General features: G+C 33.7%; 3 protein-coding genes across 6 annotated transcripts; all 3 read left to right on the top strand.

Moving 5' to 3' along the window:
- Positions 1–4,702: 4,702 nt before the first annotated feature.
- On the top strand, positions 4,703–6,982 carry LOC133182255 (uncharacterized). Its single transcript, XM_061317028.1, has 3 exons — positions 4,703–4,948; positions 5,254–5,437; positions 6,632–6,982. Exons 1-3 carry the CDS (start codon positions 4,772–4,774, stop codon positions 6,742–6,744), a joined length of 474 nt encoding a protein of 157 aa, XP_061173012.1. The 5' UTR covers positions 4,703–4,771; the 3' UTR covers positions 6,745–6,982.
- A 189-nt stretch (positions 6,983–7,171) lies between these two features.
- On the top strand, positions 7,172–8,737 carry LOC133182667 (uncharacterized). Its single transcript, XM_061317521.1, has one exon. It carries the CDS (start codon positions 7,172–7,174, stop codon positions 8,735–8,737), a length of 1,566 nt encoding a protein of 521 aa, XP_061173505.1.
- A 3,241-nt stretch (positions 8,738–11,978) lies between these two features.
- On the top strand, positions 11,979–22,723 carry LOC133182254 (protein YIF1B-A-like). 4 transcript variants are annotated; one of them, XM_061317024.1, is made up of 10 exons: positions 11,979–12,096; positions 13,466–13,570; positions 13,846–13,860; positions 17,171–17,313; positions 17,428–17,532; positions 17,610–17,688; positions 18,076–18,133; positions 20,855–21,010; positions 21,281–21,374; positions 22,293–22,723. In XM_061317024.1, exons 1-10 carry the CDS (start codon positions 12,069–12,071, stop codon positions 22,443–22,445), a joined length of 936 nt encoding a protein of 311 aa, XP_061173008.1. In that variant the 5' UTR covers positions 11,979–12,068; the 3' UTR covers positions 22,446–22,723. The 4 variants fall into 4 exon arrangements, with proteins under 4 accessions (XP_061173008.1, XP_061173011.1, XP_061173007.1 ...); XM_061317023.1 differs by having other exon boundaries at positions 12,009–12,102; XM_061317027.1 differs by lacking the exon at positions 13,846–13,860.
- Positions 22,724–24,146: the final 1,423 nt, after the last annotated feature.

The following is a 24,146-nucleotide window of genomic DNA, read 5'->3' as shown; positions in this document are numbered from 1 at the left end:
TTGAGTAACCTTACATTTTGACAATTTAAACAGACAGACGGACAGACAGACAAACTTTAGATTTAAACTCTTAGTGTAACACATGTATAATCAACCCTCACACATAATTGCATCCTTTCTTTGCGGAAAGTTTGAATCGCTGAACCCCCTCCATGAAATAGGTTTTTCAAATTTGGGCAGTTATCGCTTTGTTCAGCAATTTTCATTCCTTTTTAATTTTTTTCTGCCACTACTCCTTCCTAACTTTGAAAACATGCTACGTGCCTAATGTCATAAGCACACTCCTCTTTAAACAGTCTCTTTATTTCATTGAAATTTGAAATACCTTTTGTGAATAGGACAATCAATCATCTAAACTGCAGAAAGAAGTAGCTTCATTGCATAGATACAGCAAATCGACTGAAAGCCAGGTATAGCTAGGTCTGCTCATCGAACATCAACCTCTTTTAAGAAAAAGAAAATTATTAAAGATTAACAATGACACCTTTGGATCTGAAAGGAGGATGTAAGCTAGCAGCTGTTTTTTCCACTGGATATATGGCCGGAGCTGGAATTTACGTTTCTCTGGTGGAAGTTCAAAGCAGACGATCATTGCCAGCCAAAGCATTGTGGCAGCAGTTTACACGAAGTTTTAAAGTGGCGGCCCAGTCAATGGTAATTTCAGGGTTATTTCAAGTTACATTAATTAGATGAATTTAAGTCTTCCAACATGAGAAATTACAGTTCTACTGATGGATTTTATACTAGCAGAAATTGCAATATGCTGGCAACTAGAATTATACTAAAATAAATAAGATTCTCATACTCTACTGCATATAAAAAGAATTTATAGCAAATTTTGAAACAACTGTGATTATTATCTTGTTTTATGTAAAGGCATTTTAGTCTCGCCAGATCATACATGTAAACAAGAAATGTTCGTTCTCTTTTAGCTGATTTCCTCTCTTGTTACCGCTGTTGCCCCCACCTATCTCTATTTCGTCCTGGAGGGGTCGCCGTCTCGGAACTTATGGTTAGTTTCCCCTGCCTGTTCCCTCATTTTGTCAATCTACACCTTCACGATTTTCATTCCAGAGGTCAACGTTATTTTGGACGAGAAGGTTATCGAGAAAAAAGGTGCTCTTTTTTTTTTTTTTTTTTTTTTTTTTTGGATTTATTCAATCACTGTTACCTACTTATTCTTTCAAAGTCTATTACTTCAATTAATTTCAGTACAATGTTACAATTTCAAAATATCCGAAAAATTATAGCAATATCAAGAAGTGACAATATCATATTAGATTTAGGGACCTAAGTTATGCATTTTGTCCCTGCATTGAACCTGTACAGTTTATTCATACTGTTTATTATTTTGCATTATGTTCCATTTTGTCATTTATAAAAATATTGTTTTCAATTTTTCTAATTGTTTTATTCATATATTGACATACTTGCCAAGCACTTGCCTAAATGGAAGTAAGTATCATATCAAATTTGCGAAAAGCAATCATACAAAGCGAAAGTTCTTAAATGGAATGACCTTCTACATGCTCTTTTAATTTGATCAGCGTATGTGGACATCCAGATGTTTTAATTGAAAATGGCAGGTATGGAGATATATATATATATATATATATATATATATATATATATATATATATATATATATATATATATATATATATATATATATATATATATATATTTCTCTTAGTCAATTTTTACTCGGGGCGCTACATATACTTTCAGTTAAATTAGACATTAAATATATTCAGTATGATTTATTCCGTACTCTCTATCTATACCTATTTTGCTTAAGTGTTGTTTTACGGTTTACGCTTATTAACTGAAAAAAATCCGAGTCTTAATACGTGTCAATCTTGCAGGGAACACATCGGATTAAATGTTTTCATTTTTAATGGTGCAATCTGATCGCAGTGTGTACACAAAGAAATTACCAACCGTGGAATCTTTCAAATATTAAGCGATATTAATGGTGTTTTTCAGGTGAAAAATGGCTGGAAGACGCGGTAGAGCGTTGGAATAGCAGACATCTCTTCAGGACAGTTATGAACGCGGTCAATTTCGGCTGCATGATTCTGGCTGCGATTAGATCATAGCAAAGAAATTTTACCAACTCACTGTTCCTGGCCAAAATTAACTGAATTAGTCAATTTTTATCCTTTGTGACGTCCATTTCTATACATTCATCAATTATTTTAGTGTTCTATAGGTGCTTATTATGATCATGTTGTAACATGTGTAGGAAAGTACTTTGCTTTCTTTCTCTCTTTTTCTGTAAAGCAGTTTCATAATAAACGTGATATTTTGACATATTAGACTTTAATTGCAAACGCTCATGTTTCAAAAGGAGCAATCAGCACGATAGACATTACTAATATAGCCTTCTTTTAGTTCAAGTTGATGTATTCTATTGTTCATTAGCATTGCATTCTCTATCGTTATGAGTAAACTTTCCGGAACTTCCACGCAAGAAGAACATGGCATATGTAAACCTATCCCCTCCGCAGATAATATATCCCTTTCAAATATCCCTTTTTTCTAACAAGTTTATATCTGTATGCCTTGCACTTTTCTCTGGTATATTACCTCCATATCCAGATTCCTTGATCAAAAGTGATATTAACAATAATGAAAAGTTTACTTAGGAGAAATCACAAAAATTCAGTCTCAAAGCAAAGAAGATTGTATTTTTGCCTATGTAAGTGTGGTGTTTTAAGATGCTCAAAAAAGTTTAGGGTCAGGTAACTCATATTGGAGTTATCTTTCACACCATTCCAAAAGTTATTTGAAACACATAAGTTTACACCAGAAACTATTAGTGCATCGTATAAACATTATCATTTTTTCCTTATCAAATAATAACATCAGCCATCAAGCACTATGAAGTTGTTATAAAAAAGATGCAGGAGTTCCTCATTTACAATATCTGTGTTGTCTTTGGAGACCAGGTCCTCCAATAATATGTTGGAATTCCCATGCTCACGAATTGTGTTTCTTTGTTAGTGAATTTTAATTTTCTAAAAAGTTAAAGTTCTGATGAGGTTTTCAGAATCCACAGTTGAATTATACCACCACATTGAACATTCTGATTGTACGCACAAGTACTTCGAAGTTGATATTAAATTTCTTATTGACTATATCTATGTAGTATTTGGAGTTCAAGTCCTCCAACAACCTGTCGGAAATCCCTTGGGTATAAATTGTGCTCCTTTTTTAGCAGACCTATCTTTAGATTCATATGAAGAAGAAAAAAACGTATACATGAGATGAAGAAAACACTTGTTGTGACCTTCAGCTCTACATTTCGATATATCAACGACGCATTATCAATTAATAAAAGTTACCTCCATTCATATGTTGACTCGATATATCCTAGTGAACTTGAAATAAAAGATATCACAGAGTCTGACACCATCTGTTTCACATTTGGACATATGGAGTTAATGTCTCCCAGTTGATTCGATACACAAGAGCATACTCTACGTTCGAACAATTTCTAAAACGAGGCAAGCTATTGACAAACAAGTTGATGAAACAAGGATATCAACAGTCTCGTTGAAGTAAACATTTCGCAAGTTCTATGGTCGATACAATGACCTTGTCAGCAAACACAGTCTATCATTAAGTCGAATGCTGACTGGCGTTCTTCATACTATTTGTTAGGCCATTACTTACACACTGAATTGTCTGCGGATTTTTCCATTTGTCCGATCATGACAAGGAGCAACGGTGTGACCGGTCGACTGGGGATGCTTACTCTTCCATAGTACCCGATCCCACCTCTGATGCTTTTAGAGGTTCGTATTTGCTCTGCTCCCGATTTGTATTGTTTCAATGAACTTTTGAGCTTGATTACTGTTCGTTATCTCCATATTTTCATACAATGTATTTTTCTAACTTAGCTGTATAATGTTCTTTCCAGAAGACTGATTAGGAATAGTTTTGTTTCGAGTACCAAGAGAATATGTTGCATTTTGTTAATGCTCTCCATACTTTACAATTCTATACTCAATTTAATTTCTTCTTTCGAAAAAGAGAATATAATCTTAATGTCCTCAAATATCCTTTCGAAATGTGGATTCAGGTGTCAGCCGTGCATATAATATGAATCCTTTCAGCTAAGCAATCGTGAATGAACTGTGTAAACAAAAATAATTCAACAGTGGATTTTTACATTATTTATTTAAGAAACTTAAATTATCTTTTTCAGGTGAAAAGTGGTTGTACTTTAGACTGACAGAACTTTTCAAGCTTTATTTAGGCTGCATGATCTCATTGATATGACTGTTTCGCTAATTAGTTGTACGAAAATCAGTTTCGTTACTGTTTGAGTAATACCAATATTTTGATTCCCCAGCCCCTGTTCAAAACTATGAACAACTATTGTGTTTCATCCTGACCCTGGGTTTTGGAGGAGTGACATACTTAAACAACTCAGCATAAGGACTTTTACCTTTTTTCCATTAGATAAAAAGATACTTTAGATATTTAGATTTTAACTGCAAAATATGTAATGTCCTATATCTGAAGTTTGAAAACATATTTCTCTTTAAACTTGTTTTTTTCTTCGTCTGTGGGTTATGGAACTTTGAAGTACGTGTTAATATTACAATTCGAAATGTCTTCTGTGCATAGGGTTTTCAATCATCTTAATCTCAGCAAAGCGTAGCACATTGTAAAGTAGGGCAAATCAACTGAAAGCCAGGTATAGCAAGGTGCGCACGTCGAACGTCAACCTTATTTAAGGAAAAGAGTTTCAAGATTAACGATGGCACCTTTGGATCTGATAGAAGGATGTAAGCTAGCGGCTGTTTTTTCCACGGGATACATGGCTGGAGCTGGAATTTACGTTTCTCTGGTGGAAGTTCAAAGCAGACGATCGTTGCCAGCCAAAGCATTGTGGCAGCAGTTTACAAGAAGTTTTAAAATGGCGGCCAAATCAATGGTATTCAAGTTACGTTAAATGCATTTAAGCCTTTTAATTTAAGAATAAGCTGCAGAAAAACTGGTTAATTTTATACCGGGCTCGAGATTTATAAGAAATTGCGACATTTTAATAATTAATACTAAGTTAGTTATCTAGAACTGCATTTAATTCCAATGCATATGAAACAATAAGAAGCATTTATTGATAATGTTTGTTTATTATTTCGTTCATTATTATTTTGGTTGAATTAAAAAAAAAATTAGCTAAATATGAAAAAGTATTTCGTTTTCCTCTCCAGATGAAATCTTTTCGTTCTCTTTCAGTTGGCTTCCACTCTTGTTACTGCTTCCGCCCCCACCTACCTCTATTTCGCCCTTGAGGAGTCGCCGTCTAGGAATTTATGGTTGGTGTCCCCTGCCTGTTTCCTCATTGGATCAATCTATACCTTTACTATTATCATTCCAGAGGTCAACGTTATTTTAGACGAGAAAGTTATAGAGAAAAAAGGTACTCATTATTTTGATTTATTTTATCTATATTAAAATTAATTATTCTGTCCAAGTTATTGACCGAGTTGAATATATGCCATTTGATTATTTGATTTCATTTTAATTTTTTTTTCTTTGTGAAAAAATCGGGAAAATTCGTTGCATTAGTAGTATCATGAAGCAGCATCATACATATAGGGACCTAAGTAAATAGTATGTATTTTGACTCGCAAACAGGAATTGAAGCTGTACGTTTTTTAAATCCTGTTTACTAGTAATTTTTTTTCATTATTGATTCTCACTTTGATGTATAGAATTGTCTTCTCTTTTATTAAGTCACTTTCCATGCACCTACTCATATTTTCGTAGGTTTTGATCATCAAATCTATTTACGATATACATTGGTACATAGAGCGAAAGTTCTCAAATGGGATGACCTAGCTGCTACATGCCCTTAATATTGCATCAGTATGATTCCATCATTGTGATCCAGTAAAAAAAAATTCAACATTCACATAGGTTACTACTACTGGTAATAGAAAAATTAGGCTTAAGAGTACTAGGTGTAACTGCCTCCTTTTACAAGAATAGTTCATACTGTCTGTGTATTGATCCTTATCATGACAGAGGCATGAAGTTCACTTTATTGTGGAGACTTAGAGTTTATAATAAAATATTTTCAATTATTAAGTGAGACTTTGCTTATGAGAAGTATAAATTTCTTTGTTTTTTTCCCTTTCATCTGAAGCTTTTACAATATTTCAACACTTATATTTCCTTGTATTGAATGAAACCCTATCAAAATGTACTTTAAAGAAAAAAAAAATCAAAAGTATTGTCAGCTTTTGTGTAACTTTTATTCTATATTTAAATAGTGAACAATTGAAGTAATTTGTGTCTTGCAGAGATTTTAATTTTCTGTCCGAGAATTCATATTCAGGGTGTTATTTTCTATAATTCATCAGAGGTCAAAATTATCCAGATTCCAAGTAGATGATAAATTCATTCAGTGGTTTTTATTTAAAACAATTTAAGATATAGTGTAAAAAGTCCCAGTCTCCCTATAGAACTTAAAGGTATTTGTACAAGTGTCAGTCTGCGGATTAAATGCTTTATTTTTAAATCGTGCAATCTGATCGCACTGTGTACACAAAGAAATTATCAACGATGGAATCTTTCAAATATTAAGAAAATTTTAAAATATTTTTTGCAGGTGAAAAATGGCTGGAAGACGCGGTAGAGCGTTGGAATAGCAGACATCTCTTTAGAACTGTTCTGAACGCGGTCAATTTTGGCTGCATGATTCTAGCTGCGATTCGATCATAGTAAAGAACTGTTTCTGACTATAACTAAACTGCATTGGTCAATTTTTATGCTTTGTGACTCCTACCTCTCAATTTTTCTCTATGCATTTTTTTTCATATGCACTAGTATTCTTTTAGTACTTATTTGGAACACGCTGAAACATGTTTAGTGAAGCCCTTTGCACAATTTTTTTTCTTTTTTTGAATGTGATTTAGTACAGTTTTATTGTTCTTTTTCGAATAAACATGATATTTTGACATTTCTGACTTTAACATGAATACTTACACGTACTTGCACACGATCAGGTTACAAAGGGAGCAACGAGCGTGATAGATAAATTACCAATATTACCATTCTTTTAATTCATATATGCATATCCTCTTTTCCATTCACACTGTGTTCTCTAAAGGCAAGGGTAAGTTTTCGTTATTTTGTATGTACGAAGAACATGGCATACGTAAAAAGAATTTCTCAAGACACCCAAAGTGATGGGGATATAAAATGTGAAGTTCATAAACCCTTGATCCTGAACTGTTTTTGTAAATCGTGTGACGTTTTAGTGTGCATGGACTGTATTTTAAATCTTCACAAGTCACACGATTGGTGCAAAGTTAGCGATATCGTTACTATAAAAAAATACGAACTCTCGGAAAATTTGCGTCAAATTCAAAGAGATCACCTTCGTCTTTTGTCGGCAAGTATTTCCAATACCAAAAGGGCTACCAATGATATAAGTGACCAGTTGGCAAGAATTGACGCTCAGGGCGACAAAATAATATCCATTGTGCGGGACATCCAAGAAAAATTGAAACAGAATTGTAGGGATAAAGTCAAATTATCTAGAAATGCAGTTGGAAAGGCAGAATCCGACAAGATTTATTTAGAGAGCGTCCGACGGATTTGCGCAGAGAAATCAAAATCTGGATCTGATGCAGAAATAATACTAGCTAATCGCAATTTGAAGATGGCAATGGATGAATATTCGCCCGATAACTTTCGGAAACAGATGGTATCGTGGTCTTTCGAGCAAGGAAACATTGATAAAGATCTTCTGGCAGACATGTTTGGGCGATTTACTCCTAAAGAAAGTATCTATGAAAAGACACCATTAAAGCGACCAGTCGATGTTAAAACACCAAGGTCTGCACATCGACCACGTGATCAAGAGATGGACTTTAAGATCACCTTTGATGTTATTTCCATATTTAGGCACGGAATATTTGATATACAGTCAATATGTCCAATTGCAGAAAAGGCATGGATCCATCAACGAGAAGGCCATACGAACGCTTTGGTGGACAAAGATGGAGAGGTCATCAAAAAGCTTAACTTCCACTTCATTGTAAATTCATTCAGTAAAACACGCGATGGAACGTTGTTTTGTGCAGACTTCCGCAACAAAAGCATTTACAGAGTAATATCATCCGACGGTTCTATCGTGAAGTTGTTTGAAACAAAAAAGCTACGTCCAACAAGTGTTTCTTTAACCCATGATGGTCATCTTTTAGTCAGCTTGGTGGACAAGTTTGAATTCATACTTTCCAGGCAAAGCCAAAGAAAAATATCAAAAATGAAAATGGATGGAATAGAGGTTCAAGTTTATGGAACAGAAAACTTATTTACAGCACCAAGAAAGGCCGTCGAAAACGGAAACCGAGATATCTGCGTCATTGATGTTTTAGGGGAAAATAAGGGTCGTTTGTGCGTTCTGGATAGTGATGGCCGTCTGAAGTTTATTTATAAAGAATACAACAAGAAGGCGCCTCTTTGGGACCGCTGGGTGGTTGATATATCTGCATGGGACGTGTGCTGTGATGATCGCCATAGAATCATTGTTAGTGGCTGTCAAAGTCGTGAGGTTCGATTTATCGATAGTTACGGGAAGCTGTTGGAGAAATTCGTCACGACTGGGCACGGTCTCGACAAGCATCCTATTTGTCTGGGCGTTGATCACTACACCTTGTGGTTAGGATTTGAGGAAGGTCACGTCATGGTGTTTAAGTATGATCAATGATATATAGAGGGGGTACTGGGAACGAAATAAATGTTTAAATGTAAACATATATATGTAGATAATAAAGGCATTACGTAATTGATTTCAAAAAAGTTTTTTTTTCTCAATTCATTCGATTCATTTTTCTAAATAGAAAATTATTATTTTTATCTTAAGAAGATTGTTCAAAGTTTATCATGTTTTATTTATGACCGCTTGTGTAATAAATCGCACATTCATATAAATTATATAAATATATATTTTATACGTCTAAACCCAAGGGTAGTCCATGAAAGCCTTAGTGCGCGCCTCTTTTGTGAGGGATCGTGTATTGAAAGAATTGGTAATGCTATTGAGGGAAATCGTGTCTTATCATTAATTTCTAAAACGAGGTAAGTTATTGACAAACAAGTTGATGGAACCAAAATATCAGCAGTCTCGTTTAAAGTCGTCATTTACTAAGTTCTATGGTCGATGCAATGACCTTGTCAGCAAATACAATTTATCATTAAGTCAAATGCTGACTGACGTTTTTCATACTAATTGTTAGGCCATTATTTAAACACAGAATTGTCGAATGATTTTTTTTTTCGTTATTTCCCGATCATGACATGGAGCATACGGCGGATGTGACCGGTCGGCAGGGGAGGCTCACTCCTCCATGACACCTGATCCCACTTCTGATGTTTTAGAGGTCCGTGTTTGCTCTGCTCCAAAATTTGTATTGTTTAATGAGCATGAATACTGTTCGTTATTTCCATATATTTCATTAGAATAGATATTTTTATAAAGCCTGTCCTTCTTTGAAGCTTACTGCGTAGGCAATGTGTCATTGTGAGTGAATCACTGTCCAAGCTTTGTCTCTGAGACCTATGTCTCTTGTTGTCTCTGGGATATGTTACACATTGCCATACGTAGATGCGGGGAGCGGATTCTTGCACAGATGGTGAAGGTCAGTTTCTTATTATTATATAAAAGTAAAATAGATCATCAAAAAATCAAAACAAATTGTCCATCAAATGAAGACGCTCTTGTTGCGGAATCCCAGACAGTATGCCAGATAGCGTGTTCTGTCTTATATCCCCAGTAGCATGATACTGTATCCAGAATAGTGTGTTTAGTATATCCCCAGTAGCGTATCCCGAATAGCATATTACTACTTTCCAAGTTAGTCAAAACTTCTGGGTTAAAAAGAAGCTATAAAATACGAGTTATTGTCAATTGCTGTAAACAATTGTTGAATCGGTTATCATCGTAAGTATCAGTTTAAAATAAAAATTAAAATAAAATGAAATTAGCACGTTTTGAAAATCATATCACTGTATTCTTATATATATATATATATATATATATATATATATATATATATATATATATATATATATATATATATATATATATATATATATATATATATATATATTTTTTTTTTTTCAGTACTATAATGACATTTTTAAATCGTGCTAATTTCAGTGATTTTTTTATTTTTATTTTAATGAGTATATTCAGACACACCTAGAAAAACACACAATACACAAAATGCACCCCCCTTAAACAAAGCGCCTATGATTTCAAAAGATGAAATGGCTACTGTGTTAACTGTAAGAGGAGTTCTGGGAACCAGATTTTTGTAGAAAAAACGTCGCTTTTCAATCCAAATTTGCCCCTACAATAAAAAGGAAACCTCCAAAATCTTATGTCACATCTGCATGGACACCACCAATCATATTCTAAAAAATAAGATTATAAGTGGAGAGGGCCGGTATAATAACTGACCATCGCGGGGCCTCAGCTGTCCAATACTAATTTTCACTCCAGATGACCAGTTCAAGATTTTATCAGGGAGCGTTCAATATGTACTTTTTAAGTATCACCCAAATTCAGTTGTGTCAATGACCATGAAAAAAATCCACTATATTTCACACCTTACACTTTAAAAGAGAACATTTTCGGTAGTTTTCTTTAGTACGCCAACTCTTGATGAAAAAAATATTTAAATGAAAGATGTTATTAAATATTAATAATCGCTAAGAAAAAAAAGTTCGGTTTTGGATACAATATAATATAAATTAAATGTAACGTAAATCACTGTAACATATGGCACAAAAAAGATGATTAATTGGTCCTTTAAAAATTCACAGCATACTTTTTGATAAAGTAAATTAATTGATAGTTTCAGTTCAATGATTTGCATTCCATATAGCTGGTGTGTTAAAAAGGTAGACATATATGATAACACAGGTGACAAGATAATAGAAGTTTGGAATTCTATGAAATACAGTATATGGATTTTTTTTAAATTAATGAATTTGTAATTAAGACAGAAAAAATAATTTTCTTACAAAACAATTTATTTCCAACAAAGAACTACATGTACGTAATCAATTTAAACAAGGAAAGCATCAAAAGTTATATGCTTCATGGCAACATTCACTATACTTTTTGTGACAATGAGAAATTACAAATTTTCATTTCATTACATGAACTATTCTGTCAACTTCTTTTTGCTACAGTAGTTTCCATATTTTACTTCTGTGATAAGAATCAATGAAATATATTGGCTAAGATTATATTTGTTCAGTAAAAATACAATATTCTTTTCATATAGTCAGTTTGTGATAAGAGTTTTTGAGATTTTCTCGATACTTTTATGTTTATAATGATATATTTCATGATGATTTTTTATTTCTTTATTTTATAGGTTAATACACCTTTATTCTTTGAAATAAAACACTCCTTTTGTGTATGAAGTACTTTTAAAAAATATTTCTTTTTGTCTGTGACCAAAAATAAGTAAATAAATAAATAAATAAATAAATAAATAAATAAATAAATAAATAAATAAATAAATTTAAAATAAATAAATAAAATACTAAATAAATAAATCAAGCAATCAATTAAAAAAATTAAAAAAAAATAAGACTGGCACAACTTAACCGAATTTAGACGATTATAGGTCCCTGATTTCTCATATTTCTCACAAGGGAAAAACAGCATAAGGGGCCGTTTTCAGTAAATTTTTGTTGTTCTAAAAAAGGGGGTGAATGAGCACATTGTAAGTATGTCCAAACAAAAAAAGCCAGGTTTTTCTCTTTTTAAAATAGAATGACATACAAAATTCTCTTTATAAATAGAATTACATATAATTATATTTAAAAAAAAAAGTCATGCAACATTCCCAAATAGTTATATGCACGAATTATTTTCAAAACATTGTGAATGCGAAAACGAGGCTGAGAGGAAGTTAACTGTCAGAAATTCTGTCTGTGTGTCATGCCAACTCAGTGCTTGAACGATTTTCATCTTGACAAGATTAATTAACACTGATTTCTAGCGGTTTATTTGATGAAATATGGATGTTCCATCGGAATTCAGAAATCGTAAGTGTATGTCAGTTTAATCACTCATAGATGTTGTGTTCTGCAGTTTAATGTAAGTATGCATGAACTTACAGCACCCTACCTCCACTGGCGTCAGGCCGATCCGTCATATTGGAATTAATGGTAAGCACCGAGCCTTTATTGTGTATAATTGGTGCATGTCACAAGGGACTACTCTCTTTGAAAAGTCACAGGTGCTTTATTTTCAATCTATACAACCTGTGTATAGAACACTCTGAACAGGAAAAAAACGTAGTATTGTTTATGAGCTGCATTATTCTGTCATTAACAGATTAAGCTCGAGGGAGTCTACTTAGCCTGGATACTTTAGGACAGCACTGTAGTACCACCCCCTCCAAAACCCTCAGATAGAAAGCCTTCCTAAAGTTCCTTTGACCAATCCAATATAGTTAGAATAATCTAACTGTGTCTTGGGACAAGCCCTCACCACAGGAATACACCCCATATACTTGCAATGTAGCAAATCGAAGCGGATCCACTCCAAAATGAATTTGAAGAATACAAAAGGAGTTGCACTGAAAATAACTACCAAAGGAATCATAACAAACCTTTTTGAGATTGTATATGCCATTTAACCTAAAAAATAATCCATATAAATATGAAAATTCAACTCATTTTGTCAACATTTTTTCCTTGCTTCAGATTTAACACCATGGTAACATTCAGAACTCTCTGGATTGTTCATAGAAAATGCACAGAATTCAAGTTATTGCCCGTGTTTATTTTGCTACATTGCCAATACATGAATGAATTCTATCGTTAAACCAGGTCCGTAGGACAATATCATTTTAACAATAGAACGTTCTATCTAAATCCAATATTCTTCTGGCTCTAACCTCGCTTTTATATTGTGACATATCACATGTGCGGGGGAAAGTAAAAAAAAAAGGCCATATTGGAAATATGCGACACCAGCTAGTGTCGCAACTATGCCTACCTTTTACAGTGTGATGTAGAGAGCTCTATAAGTATCCTCTTGACTGTGGCTTGAGACAATGCCACGATGCCCTTGTCTCACTAGTCACACTTTGTATGATTTCCTCCTCTTTTTTTTTTAATTGGTTTTTCTTTGTTGTTGTTTTTTCAAGCCAGCTCGTGAATTATGAAGAACATTATATGAACATGTCTAGTCAATGAACAACAATCTTTCATATTAGATATTTCTGAAAATTTAAGAAAAAATATAGCTTGCCTTACTATTTAAATCAGTTTTGAATCTCCTTTTCATGAATCTTTAGTAACTAGATGAATAAAAGACTGTAATTTTAAGAAATTGAAATAAAGTGGCTTGAAATAGTTTGGGACTGTGCATACTTTTTTTCTTATGTCTAATTTGTTGGTTTTATAGCTGGTAAAAGGAGGCCAAAGAAAGGAGGTTCTAAACCTCAGCTTTATGAAGACACAAGTATGCAGCCCCCTCCACCTCAACACTATGGAGCCCATCAGGGGCAAGGTAAGATAGGGTTTCACCTATTCTCACACTAAGGCTTCTGAAATTAAGAGTGTATAACATTTTTTTCTATTATAACTCAAAATAACAACTCTGCAATATACTGGATTACACAGTAATTACAGGAAGAAAACATGCCACTTTTTTGTCCAACTTTTAAGAATTCTGTGTTTCATACCACAAATTTTAAGCAGTGGTACAAAGGATAGATATACGTACATGTCTTTTATAATAATCCGACATATTAACTTAGTGAAATTATAGAAACTCTCTTTTAGGAATAGATATGGAAGGTAATCATGGTACAAAATAATGCATGTCAGGCATAAGGAGTGAGAGTTCATGTGTTAAAGAATCATATATCTATAAGAAGTATATTACAATGTAACGTGTTATATGTTACAATTTCACATTTTTTTAATGTATGTTTACTTGTGCATACAGTTTACCTGTATCTGCTCACAAAACAGTGCACTAAATGTCATGAACAGTAGATCAATACTATACATTTATTGAGTGGGTTTGGAGGGCTACATGCAGTTTGTTTGACTGAAGAAGCAAACTGTTTGACTGAGGCCTTAGGCTGACAGATCAACAGATTGGTTTGAAGGTTCGACAAAACCCATTTTCCCCTCCAACCCAATCAATAAATGCTTTTAATATACCTTTTACTTTTTATTATTATGGCATCCAGCAGAGCTTGAATGTCATCTAGCCAGCAGGTCATAGAAATCGCTATGCCATCCAAAGTTACACAACCAAAGGTGTCGGTGGATGCATCCATAAAAGAAAATAGCAATATATCAATTTCTTCGAAAATTCTCACAATGAATAATAACTTGAAAATAAAATTGCATCAATTATATCTATAATTAATTCTGATACAAAACACAGATGCTTTGTTTATTTTCACACACAAAAAAAAATGTGATAGTTGTTGCGGATGAATTTTTTAAGGTAGCGGTGCATCAAATGACATGAGAAACATTTCAGAAGGATGACCAAAACAAAGAAAAAGAAAAAGCCTACCAGGCAGTAAAAATAATCACAAAATTACTTAAATACAGATACTAGAAGACTAAAAACATTGAATTTCAATCTTTTAACCTTGCTTTTACAAATTTGTAACTAATTTTATTATTAAAACCGAAGTTATCGTATTCTGTTACAGTATTTTTCTATTTCCTTCATTTCGTAGTATACTCTATACCACGCCCAGTTGTAACTTGTAGTCATAGCAGAGCAATCACTGTTCACTAGAACAATGCTTAGACATTGACAATTAGAACAAATATCATATAAATTCATTAAATCCTTCATAGTCTTTCAACTGACTAAAAAGAGATGAACATGTTCGATGGTGTATGGTTAATTCTAACCCTACTCTATTTGGATCATGTATAAGGCCCCAGAACTGTAATTGTCACATTTTGTATAAAGTTAAAATTTATCAAATTCAAAAAGGACTTTTGAAATTGTTTTTCAAGTTCAACACCATTGAAGACTTTCAGGCTTTTGATGATGTATCTTGTTTGCAATGAAGATGCAGTATTTTCATGTAAATTCATTTACCTGCACTGCATGGTCAATTCTGTAGCTATCAAACACCAGGTCCAACATCTCATCGACCAGTCCAACATTTCATCAGCTGGTCCAACATCTCACAGACCGTTGTAGCATAATATTTTGATACTACAAAATATTGAAGGGGGTTTAATATATCACATAATATTTTGAACCTTGGTTCACTTTCTAGCTGTGACATAGTGACACCCCCCCCCCCCCCCCTTAAAATATTGAACCTGGGGTCCATAATTCTATATTCATAGGAAACAATTTTCAAAGGTATAATGAATATATTAAAGAGCTGCAAGCTACTTTTCTGGTGTATTTGACGGTATTTTCTAATATTAAAGCTTTGGTATATTTTAAAGTATATTTTAAAGTGCCAAGCTTATACCACAGAGTATGGATAGCACACTAATAAATTAAGAGCAAACAAAATTTGCTTTTGTACAGTATATGTATTGAATAATATCAGAGAAAATGCACTTTATGCATTTAATAAAGGAAAAAAACATGAATTTTATGGATAACAAGAATACTGGTATAGTGTACAGTAAAACATGTTTATCATGTTTATAGCTAAGGACCAAGGATGACGGAATTTGATTCATTATAAACATATTTTTTACATTAGATAAGTTAATAATACATTTTAAAACCACATGGATTGAAAATGGCTTTGCTGTAATAGTGAATTCATTATAAGCATGTACACTGTAACCATGTTTTACTGTATTGGGATTCAGGTTGAATTAATTTTAATCAGCCCTGTATACATTATTTACTAATTAGTTTATACATGTACATGTATGTACTGCATATATAAAGAGCTGTCAGATTTTTATGCACAAATTACTGTAGTATTTTCTACTAGAAAATAAAATTCAGTACATCTTTTTATTAATATATAGCAAATTAATAGTCTAATGATAAAAGAGGACTAAAAGTCTAGAGAATTTTAACATTCAATATCTTGGCATTTTATTGAACGCATTTTGTTTGCATTACTGAAACGAGTATGTCCCAAAACATTCCGAATACGAGCGTTCAATATTGCACGCCCTGTTGTAAACAAAAAATGCCTGATAGGGTCATTGGAATGATGTGATATTGAACACTTACAGGAAAGACGCTGATATTGGACAGTTTTATTTTGAATACAGATACTGAAAAATTCTCATTAATTTTGAGTTATTCAATTGAAATAGTTAATATAAATCAATGGGAAATGTTTTAGCTATATAATAAAGGCGGTATTGAACTTATATTGGTGAATATTGGCACTCATTGGCAGTACAAATGCACTTGCAAGCTCATGCATTTGTATAGCCAACTTGTGCCAATATTCACCAGTATAAGTTCGGTAACCCTATAGTATTCAAGTTCTTAAAAAAATCACTGATTGTCATATAGTGTTTTGTACTGTTTGAAATTTTTGAACCATCTCTGTTATGTTTCACATTCTAGATACTAGTTTCTCATTAATTATGATGCATTATGCCTTATATTATGTGTTTGTTCTTTTTGCACTGTACATTTTTTGATTATTTGCAGTGTATTTGTGTAATATAACCCAGTGAATACCCAGTACATGTATTACTTAATATATTTATATGGTTTGTGTCTTGTCCAATTCTGTTTTGCTTTAACACTGGAAATTGAGTTAGAAGTTGACAAATTTCACAAGACTGCGTCTTTCTACCTTAACTTAATTGTGCATTTTTCCATGCCATACCATTCTTTTTATCTAAACAAGTCTTTTAGCCATGATTTTTGTTGCCTGTATGATTGATAATTCATTCACATTTCTATTCCATGATTTAAAAAAAAGTAATGTAATTTTCTCATAAATTTGCACATGCCACTACTATCCGAACTCAATTCTATTATGTTATTACATTTACTTCACTTGTATTTGAACTTCAAACTTTTCTGTTCTATTTTTGTTTTTTTACTTTATGGTTGACTAGCAAGTGTGATAATGCTTTTACTTTATTTCAGACTAAGTCTAACTCTAAGTTTGATATATGTTGACAGGATATGATCCGTCTGGTTATGGTGGACCTCCAGGAATGAGTCAGATACCAGGAGCCCAGTACCTCAATGATCCCATGGCTAATATGGCCATGCAGTATGGGCAATCCCTAGCAGGCCAAGGCACAGAATTTGTACATAAAAATGTGAGGATTTTAATTATGCAAGACTATAGGTCTTAATTTCAACTATATACACTATCTTATTGGAATAAGTTAATGTGTATTAAATGATCATTCTCAATTCTTTTTAAATTTCAGATAGAAAAATATGTTTCAACATCCAGAATGAAGTATTATTTTGCAGTAGATACAACATATGTAATGAAGAAATTGGGATTGTTATGTTTTCCTTTTACCCAAACTGTAAGTGATGCTACTTTCAGCAACTTGTTAAAAATTATGATGTAAGAATTTTAAAATGCTTTATTTTTTTTTTCCAGGACTGGTCAATAAAATTCAACCAAGACCAACCAGTGGCACCTAGAGATGATTGTAATGCACCTGATTTGTATATACCATGTAAGTATAAGTCTTTTTTATTGTTTATCAGTCATTTAGCCTAAAGATTGTGTGCATTTCAGACAGTCAGTTATTGTATATCACAGTTTCAGCTTGTCTAGATAAAGTGAATTTTTGGAGCTGAGCTTTTCCTTTGTAAGGGTTCACCTTTATATCAAACTCATGGTAATACTATCATACATGTATTAATTTTGCTTTAACATCTACATTTACTCTGTGTGTAATAAAGCTCAGGGTCCTATAATATGTATATACATGCACTAAGGATTCACTTCTAGATGACTTTTATGGAGGTGTTCATAAGCTTTTCTTGGAAATCATGTAAGTTGAGCAACATCCTAAATGTGTATGTTATAGTAGTGAATGTCTACAAATGCTTCATTTCAGCCATGGCATTTGTCACATACATCCTTGTTGCTGGACTAGTATTGGGAACACATAACAAGTAAGATCTTGCTAAAATACATTTTAGACTTTTCAGCTAACCAAAGCTATATGCTCACAAACTTTTCTGATTACCCATTGTTTGATGTCCATCTGCTACTACCTGTCTATCCAAAAATCTGCCCCTCTGTAGTATTAACTTTACAATTTTTTAGCTCACCTGAGCTGAAGGCTCAAGTGAGCTTTTCTGATCGAAATTTGTCCGTTGTCTGTTGGCGTCGTCGTTGTTGTTGTTCTAAACTTTTCACATTTTCATCTTCTTCTCCAGAACTACAGGGCCAATTTCAATCAAACTTGGCACAAAGTATCCTTGGGTGAAGGGGATTCAAGTTTCTTCAAATGAAGGGCCATGCCCTCCTCCAAGGGGAGATAATTACGAAATGGCAAAAAATTAATGGCATTATTGAAAAATCTTCTCAAGAACCAATGGGCCAGGAAAGATGAAACTCATGTGGAATTATTGTCAGGTGGTGTAGATTCAAGTTTTTTCAAATCATGACCCCCGGGGGCAGGGTGGGGCCACAAAAGGACAATCAAAGTTTTACATAGGAATATGTAGGAAAAATCTTCAAAAATCTTCTTCTCAAGAACAGCAAAGCTATGATTGGTCATATTTATATGGAAGCATCCTCAGGTGGTGTAGATTCAAGTTTGTTCAAATCATGACCCCCAGGGGTAGGGTGGGGCCACAATGGACGATTAAAGTTTAACGTAGGAGTATATAGGAAAAATCTTCAAAAATCTTCTTCTCAAGAACAGCAAAGCCATGATTGGTCAAATTTATATGGAAGCATCTGAAGGTGGTGTAGATTCAAATTTCTTCAAATCGTGACCCCCGGGGGTAGGGTTGGGCCACAATGGACGATCAAAGTTTTCATAGAGTATATAGGAAAAATCTTCTTCTCAAGAACAGCAAAGCTATGATTGGTCATATTTATTTGGTAGCATCCTCAGGTGGTGTAGATTCAAGTTTGTTCAAATCATGACCCCGGGGGGTAGGGTGGGGCCACAATGAGCGATCAAAGTTTTACATAGGAATATATAGGAAAAATCTTTAAAAATCTTCTCAAGAACAGCAAAGCCACTGTTTGTGATATTTATATGGAAGCATCCTCAGATAGTGTAGATTCAAGTTTGTTCAAATCATGACCTCCAGGAGTGGGGTGGGGCCACAATGAAAGTTTAAACTTGTAGAGAAAAAAGTCACAGTTAATCAAAAAATTATGTAAGCATCCTTAGTTAGTGTAGATTTAATTTTGTTCAAATCATACCCCCACTCCCTTTTAGGGGTAGGTTGGGACCACTTATGCATTTAAGCTTTTCAATACTAAACTGAGTTTTCCTTTTTTCCTCGCCACAGTGCTCAGGTGAGTGATGTGGCCCCTGGGCCTCTTGTTTTACTTCTTCTCTAGAACCACTGGGTCAATTTTCAACCAAACTTGCCATAACTGTCCACAAGGCATCCTTGGGTAAAGGAGTTTCAGACTGTTCAAATGAAGAAGTACGCCATTTTTTTAAGGGGAGATAAATAAGAAATGGTGAAATTTTGGTGGCATCTTTTAAAATATCTTCTCAAGAACTATGAGCCAGAAAAGACTAAAATTTAATTGAAAGCTTCCTTAATAAGTGTAGATTCAAAATTGTTCAAATCATTTGTTCAGGGTTAGGATGTGGCAGAATCAAAGTATTACACTGGGATAAAGAGGGCCGAACCTTTTAAGATGCCAAGAACAGCAAGGCTGTAATTAGTTATATAAATAGGCAAGCATTGTCAGGTAGTGCAGATTCTAGTGTGGTCAAATCATGTCCCAGATAGGGGGCACAATATAAAGGGATATTTAAAAAAAAATGCATGCATCTCCAGGGAGTGCAGATTCCAAATTTTGAAATCATAGACAATCAGATTTTACTTGGGAATATATAGGGGGAAATATGTGAAGGTTTTTTTTTTCAAGAACCACTTGCATATTACTATAGAAGCTTCCATATGTAGTACAGATTCAAATTTGATCAAGTCATGGAACTGGGGGCTAGGATGGGGCTTAAATAGTTTTACAGGAAAATATATACTAGTAAATTAGAAAAAGATCTTTTTCAAGAATGGCAGGATGACACTGAATCATATTAATAAGCAAATGTTCCCAAGTTGTGTGGATTCAAGTTTTTTTTTAAATTATGGACCCTGAGGTTAGGATGGGGCTAAAATCAGGGATCACAATTTACATAGTGCACAACAGTGGGGAAAACATCTCCAGAACAACAAGGCCATGTTAGTCTTTGCTGATATTGAAGCATCCTCATGTTGTGTGGATTCAACTTTGGTTAAGTCATGACCCCTTGGAGCTAGCTATAGGAGCCACAATATGTCAAAATTAAATGAAGAGGGTTTCTTTTCTTTTTTTTAAAATTCCCTGAAGAACAACAGGGCCAAGGTTACCCATGTGAGCATTGTGGACCATGGGTCTCTTGTTAGTATAGATTATAAAACTGTAAAAAAAAAAAATACTTTTTTTTTAAATGAATACATGTAATACAAAGCAATATTTAGCAAAAGTGTGAAGTGTCCATATTACATGAGCACACACTGCAGATTATTGTAAATTATAGAAAACTGAAACATTTTGTAATTTGCAAATAGTAAAAGAAATATTGATTCTGCAACCCAGTTTTGTAAAATGAACATGGTTATTTGTCTGATAGTAATATTTTTTTATTTCTATAGGTTCACTCCTGAGCAGCTGGGAATTCAGACAAGTTCTGCTTTAGTGTGGCTTATCTTGGAACTTTCTGTGTTAAACATGAGCCTTTACATTATGAACCTAAAAACAGATCTCAAGTATCTTGATATTGTAGCTTATTGTGGATACAAATTTGTAGGGTAAGTTATTCAGTAAATTATTTGAATATGAAATTAACAGTTCAACATGGCATGTGATTTTCTTTTTTAGCCTGGAATACAAGGTGATTTTGAAAAATATCAGTGTAGAATTTATGTACATATACAGTCAATTTATACTATAGCAAATGAAATTAAAACTGTTTGTATGAAGAGTGAGAAAAGTAAAAAGATCTAGATAACATTGCCAGCAGTATTTGGATTCTGTTTGAATACTGAATATGAATGAGAGTAATTATCTACTTTTTACAGAATGATACTCTGCCTACTAGCAGGAATGCTTTTCCAGTCTACAGGGTACTATGTCACCTTACTTTGGTTCAGTATAACTATAGCTTTCTTCTTGGTAAGTTGTACTGTTAAGGAAAATATTTATATACTAAGTACACAATATCAATAGCTCTTAATGGAAAAGTTTCTCTCCTTTAAATTCTTTTTATGCCCTCATAATTGAAGATTTGGGGGCATACAATTTTTTTGTCCCGTCAGTCTGTTTGCAGAAAATTAAATCTTGTCCATAGCTTTGGATTGATTGGAACTAGGACTTCCATATTTCATATGTGTATTCCTTGTGACAAGACCTTTCTTTGGGTACCAACATATTTGACTTCTTGACCTTGAACATGGAGTTTGAGCCACTTATGCAAAATTTTATGAAACTTAAACCTTGGCATAAATTTTGAATGGTTGGTGCTAGGGCTTTTATTTTTCACATGTGTATTCCTTGTGACAAGCCCTTTCCTTGGGTACCAACATTTTTTACCTTGACCTAGGGAATTTGACAACTTTTGAAAAACTTTTAATCTTAGCCATGACTTTTGAACTGTAGGTGCAAGGGCTTTCATAATTTACATGTGTATATTCCTCATGACAAAACCTTTCTTTAGGCACCAATATTTTTGACCTCTTGACCTTGACCTGGAGATTGACTTGCATTTGAGAAAGTAGAACTTTGGCAATGAGCTGTCCAATGGGGGCATCAGTGTTTCACAAACAAAGCTGGTTTTAAATTGGGATTTAACTTCTTGCCATTTCCAAAAGAATTTTCATCTTTTATGAAATTTTATACATATATAATATACGGGTAATTGGTTGCTTAATGGACAGTATGAGGAGTGTTGAAACCTGCTAAAGTGACAAGTTTTATAATGTATTTTCTGTTCATTAGGTATACATAGAAGCTTCTCATCAAACTTATAATTAATATTTGGGATTTAAAAAAAAAAATTCTCAGTTTGAGTTAAAAATGTGTGTTTAATTGAAGGTTCAGACACTGCGAGTAAAAATATTGCCGCACTCGGAAGACAGCAACTACTCAAGAGGAAGTAAGCGGAGCCTTTACCTGATCCTTTCTATATCCTTGCTTCAGCCTGTCATGATGTGGTGGTTAACGGGCTATATCATGTTCGCTAAATGAAACCATCTTCATCATATTTGGACACTCATTTTGTCAAAGATATTGTCACTTTTTGGATCAACCAAGATCCCTGATAAAAGGGAGACGTCAGAGTTGCACATGTTGCTCTGAAAAATCCATTTTTGGGACAGGTTTGAAGCCATCTGTTCGGTGGCAATTGTGAATATGTTGATGAATGTATTTCAGACTATGGACTATTTATGAGCTAATTTTATGTATTTTTATTTGTGCCAAAGTTGTACAAGTCTGTATGAGCTAAGAATAAATGTATGAATGCATCAGTGTATTTTTGTATCAAAATTCATAATGAATGAAGTTTTGTCATTTGAAACTGTCATAAGCATATCAACAAATGTCAATTGTCTTTGTAGAATATAGTGTAATGTAAAATTCAGGGCCAAAGATAAGGTATTGGATAACAGACGTCATGAACCTGCCGTCTATATTTCTTTAGATGGAGAGAAAAAAAAAGTAGATGGCAGCATGGTGGATAAAACAATGTTATGTCATCAAACTATGTACAGGGCTGTATTAAAGATTATAACAGCTAGGCTATCTTTTAACATCTCCAATTAGTGAAATTATTTGGTGGAGATTTAATTTGGGGCAATGCAAATTGATGATAGACAGCCTTTTGAACATAGGTAATCAAAGATTATACTGGTCAGATCTAGCATACAAAACAAGTCAATGTGCATTCCTTGATGCATCATCAATGCATGTTTGATCCAGGAAGCCTTATTGTTACTTGGGAATGTACCTGCTCAAAGAAACTTTGGTCACTCATCCAAAAAGCATAGATCAGATCCAGCATCTGCATTGTAGTGTAGATTCCTAGATGTATCATCAATGCAAGTTTGCTCTATGAGTGCTTAGAATTAAACTGGAATGTACCTGCTCCAATAACTTTAACATGGTCACTCATCTGTAAAATGTAGGTCAGATCCAGAATCTGAAGCAGGTCTGAGAGTGTTCATCCCTTGATGCATCATCCATGCAAGTTTGGTTCAGATAGGCCATGAAGTTACACTGGAATGAGCCTGCTCCAAAAAACTTTAAGCTTGTCACTCATTTGGAAAATATAGGTCAAATCCTGCATCTGAAGCAAATTGCCTAGTGTACATCCCTTGATGCATCATCCATGCAAGTTTGATCCAGGCAGGCCTTATAGTTTCTTAGTAATATACCTGCTTCAGAAACTTGAACCTGGTCACTCATCTAGAAAGTATAGTCATATCCAGCATCCAGAGCAAGCCCAGTAGTGTGGATCAATAAATGTATCATCAGTGCAAGGTTGCTTATTAGCTTTTCTGAGCTGAAGGCTCAAAAAGCCAATACTATGGGCATGTGTGCGGTGTGCATAAAGTTTTTAGAATATGGGCCATATCTCAAGAACCCCTTGGCCAGTTTTTGTCAAATTTGTCACAGAGTATAATGGCCCAAGGGCTTTCATTTATACTAAAAATAGGGATATGACCCTTAAACAAAGGGAGATGATTAGGGAAATGAAAACAAAAGTAGTGGATGCTAAAAACTCGTCTCAAGAAGGACTGGCATATTATTAGCAAACTTATGCATAATTATGAGGATAAGTTGTAGATTAAAGATTGTTCAAAGCATCACCCTGGGGCAGAGGGTGTGGTCTCAAGGTCACTTCAAAGTTGACCGAAATTATGTTTTGTTTAAACTTCAATATTTTGC

Source organism: Saccostrea echinata, unplaced genomic scaffold (genome assembly GCF_033153115.1).
Source record: "Saccostrea echinata isolate AGI-Se365-2 ecotype Australia unplaced genomic scaffold, CSIRO_AGI_Sech_v1 ptg000009l, whole genome shotgun sequence".
Classification (NCBI taxonomy): domain Eukaryota; kingdom Metazoa; phylum Mollusca; class Bivalvia; order Ostreida; family Ostreidae; genus Saccostrea; species Saccostrea echinata.
The sequence above is the reverse complement of the archived record's forward strand: the minus strand, read 5'-3'. Positions and strand labels throughout refer to the sequence as shown.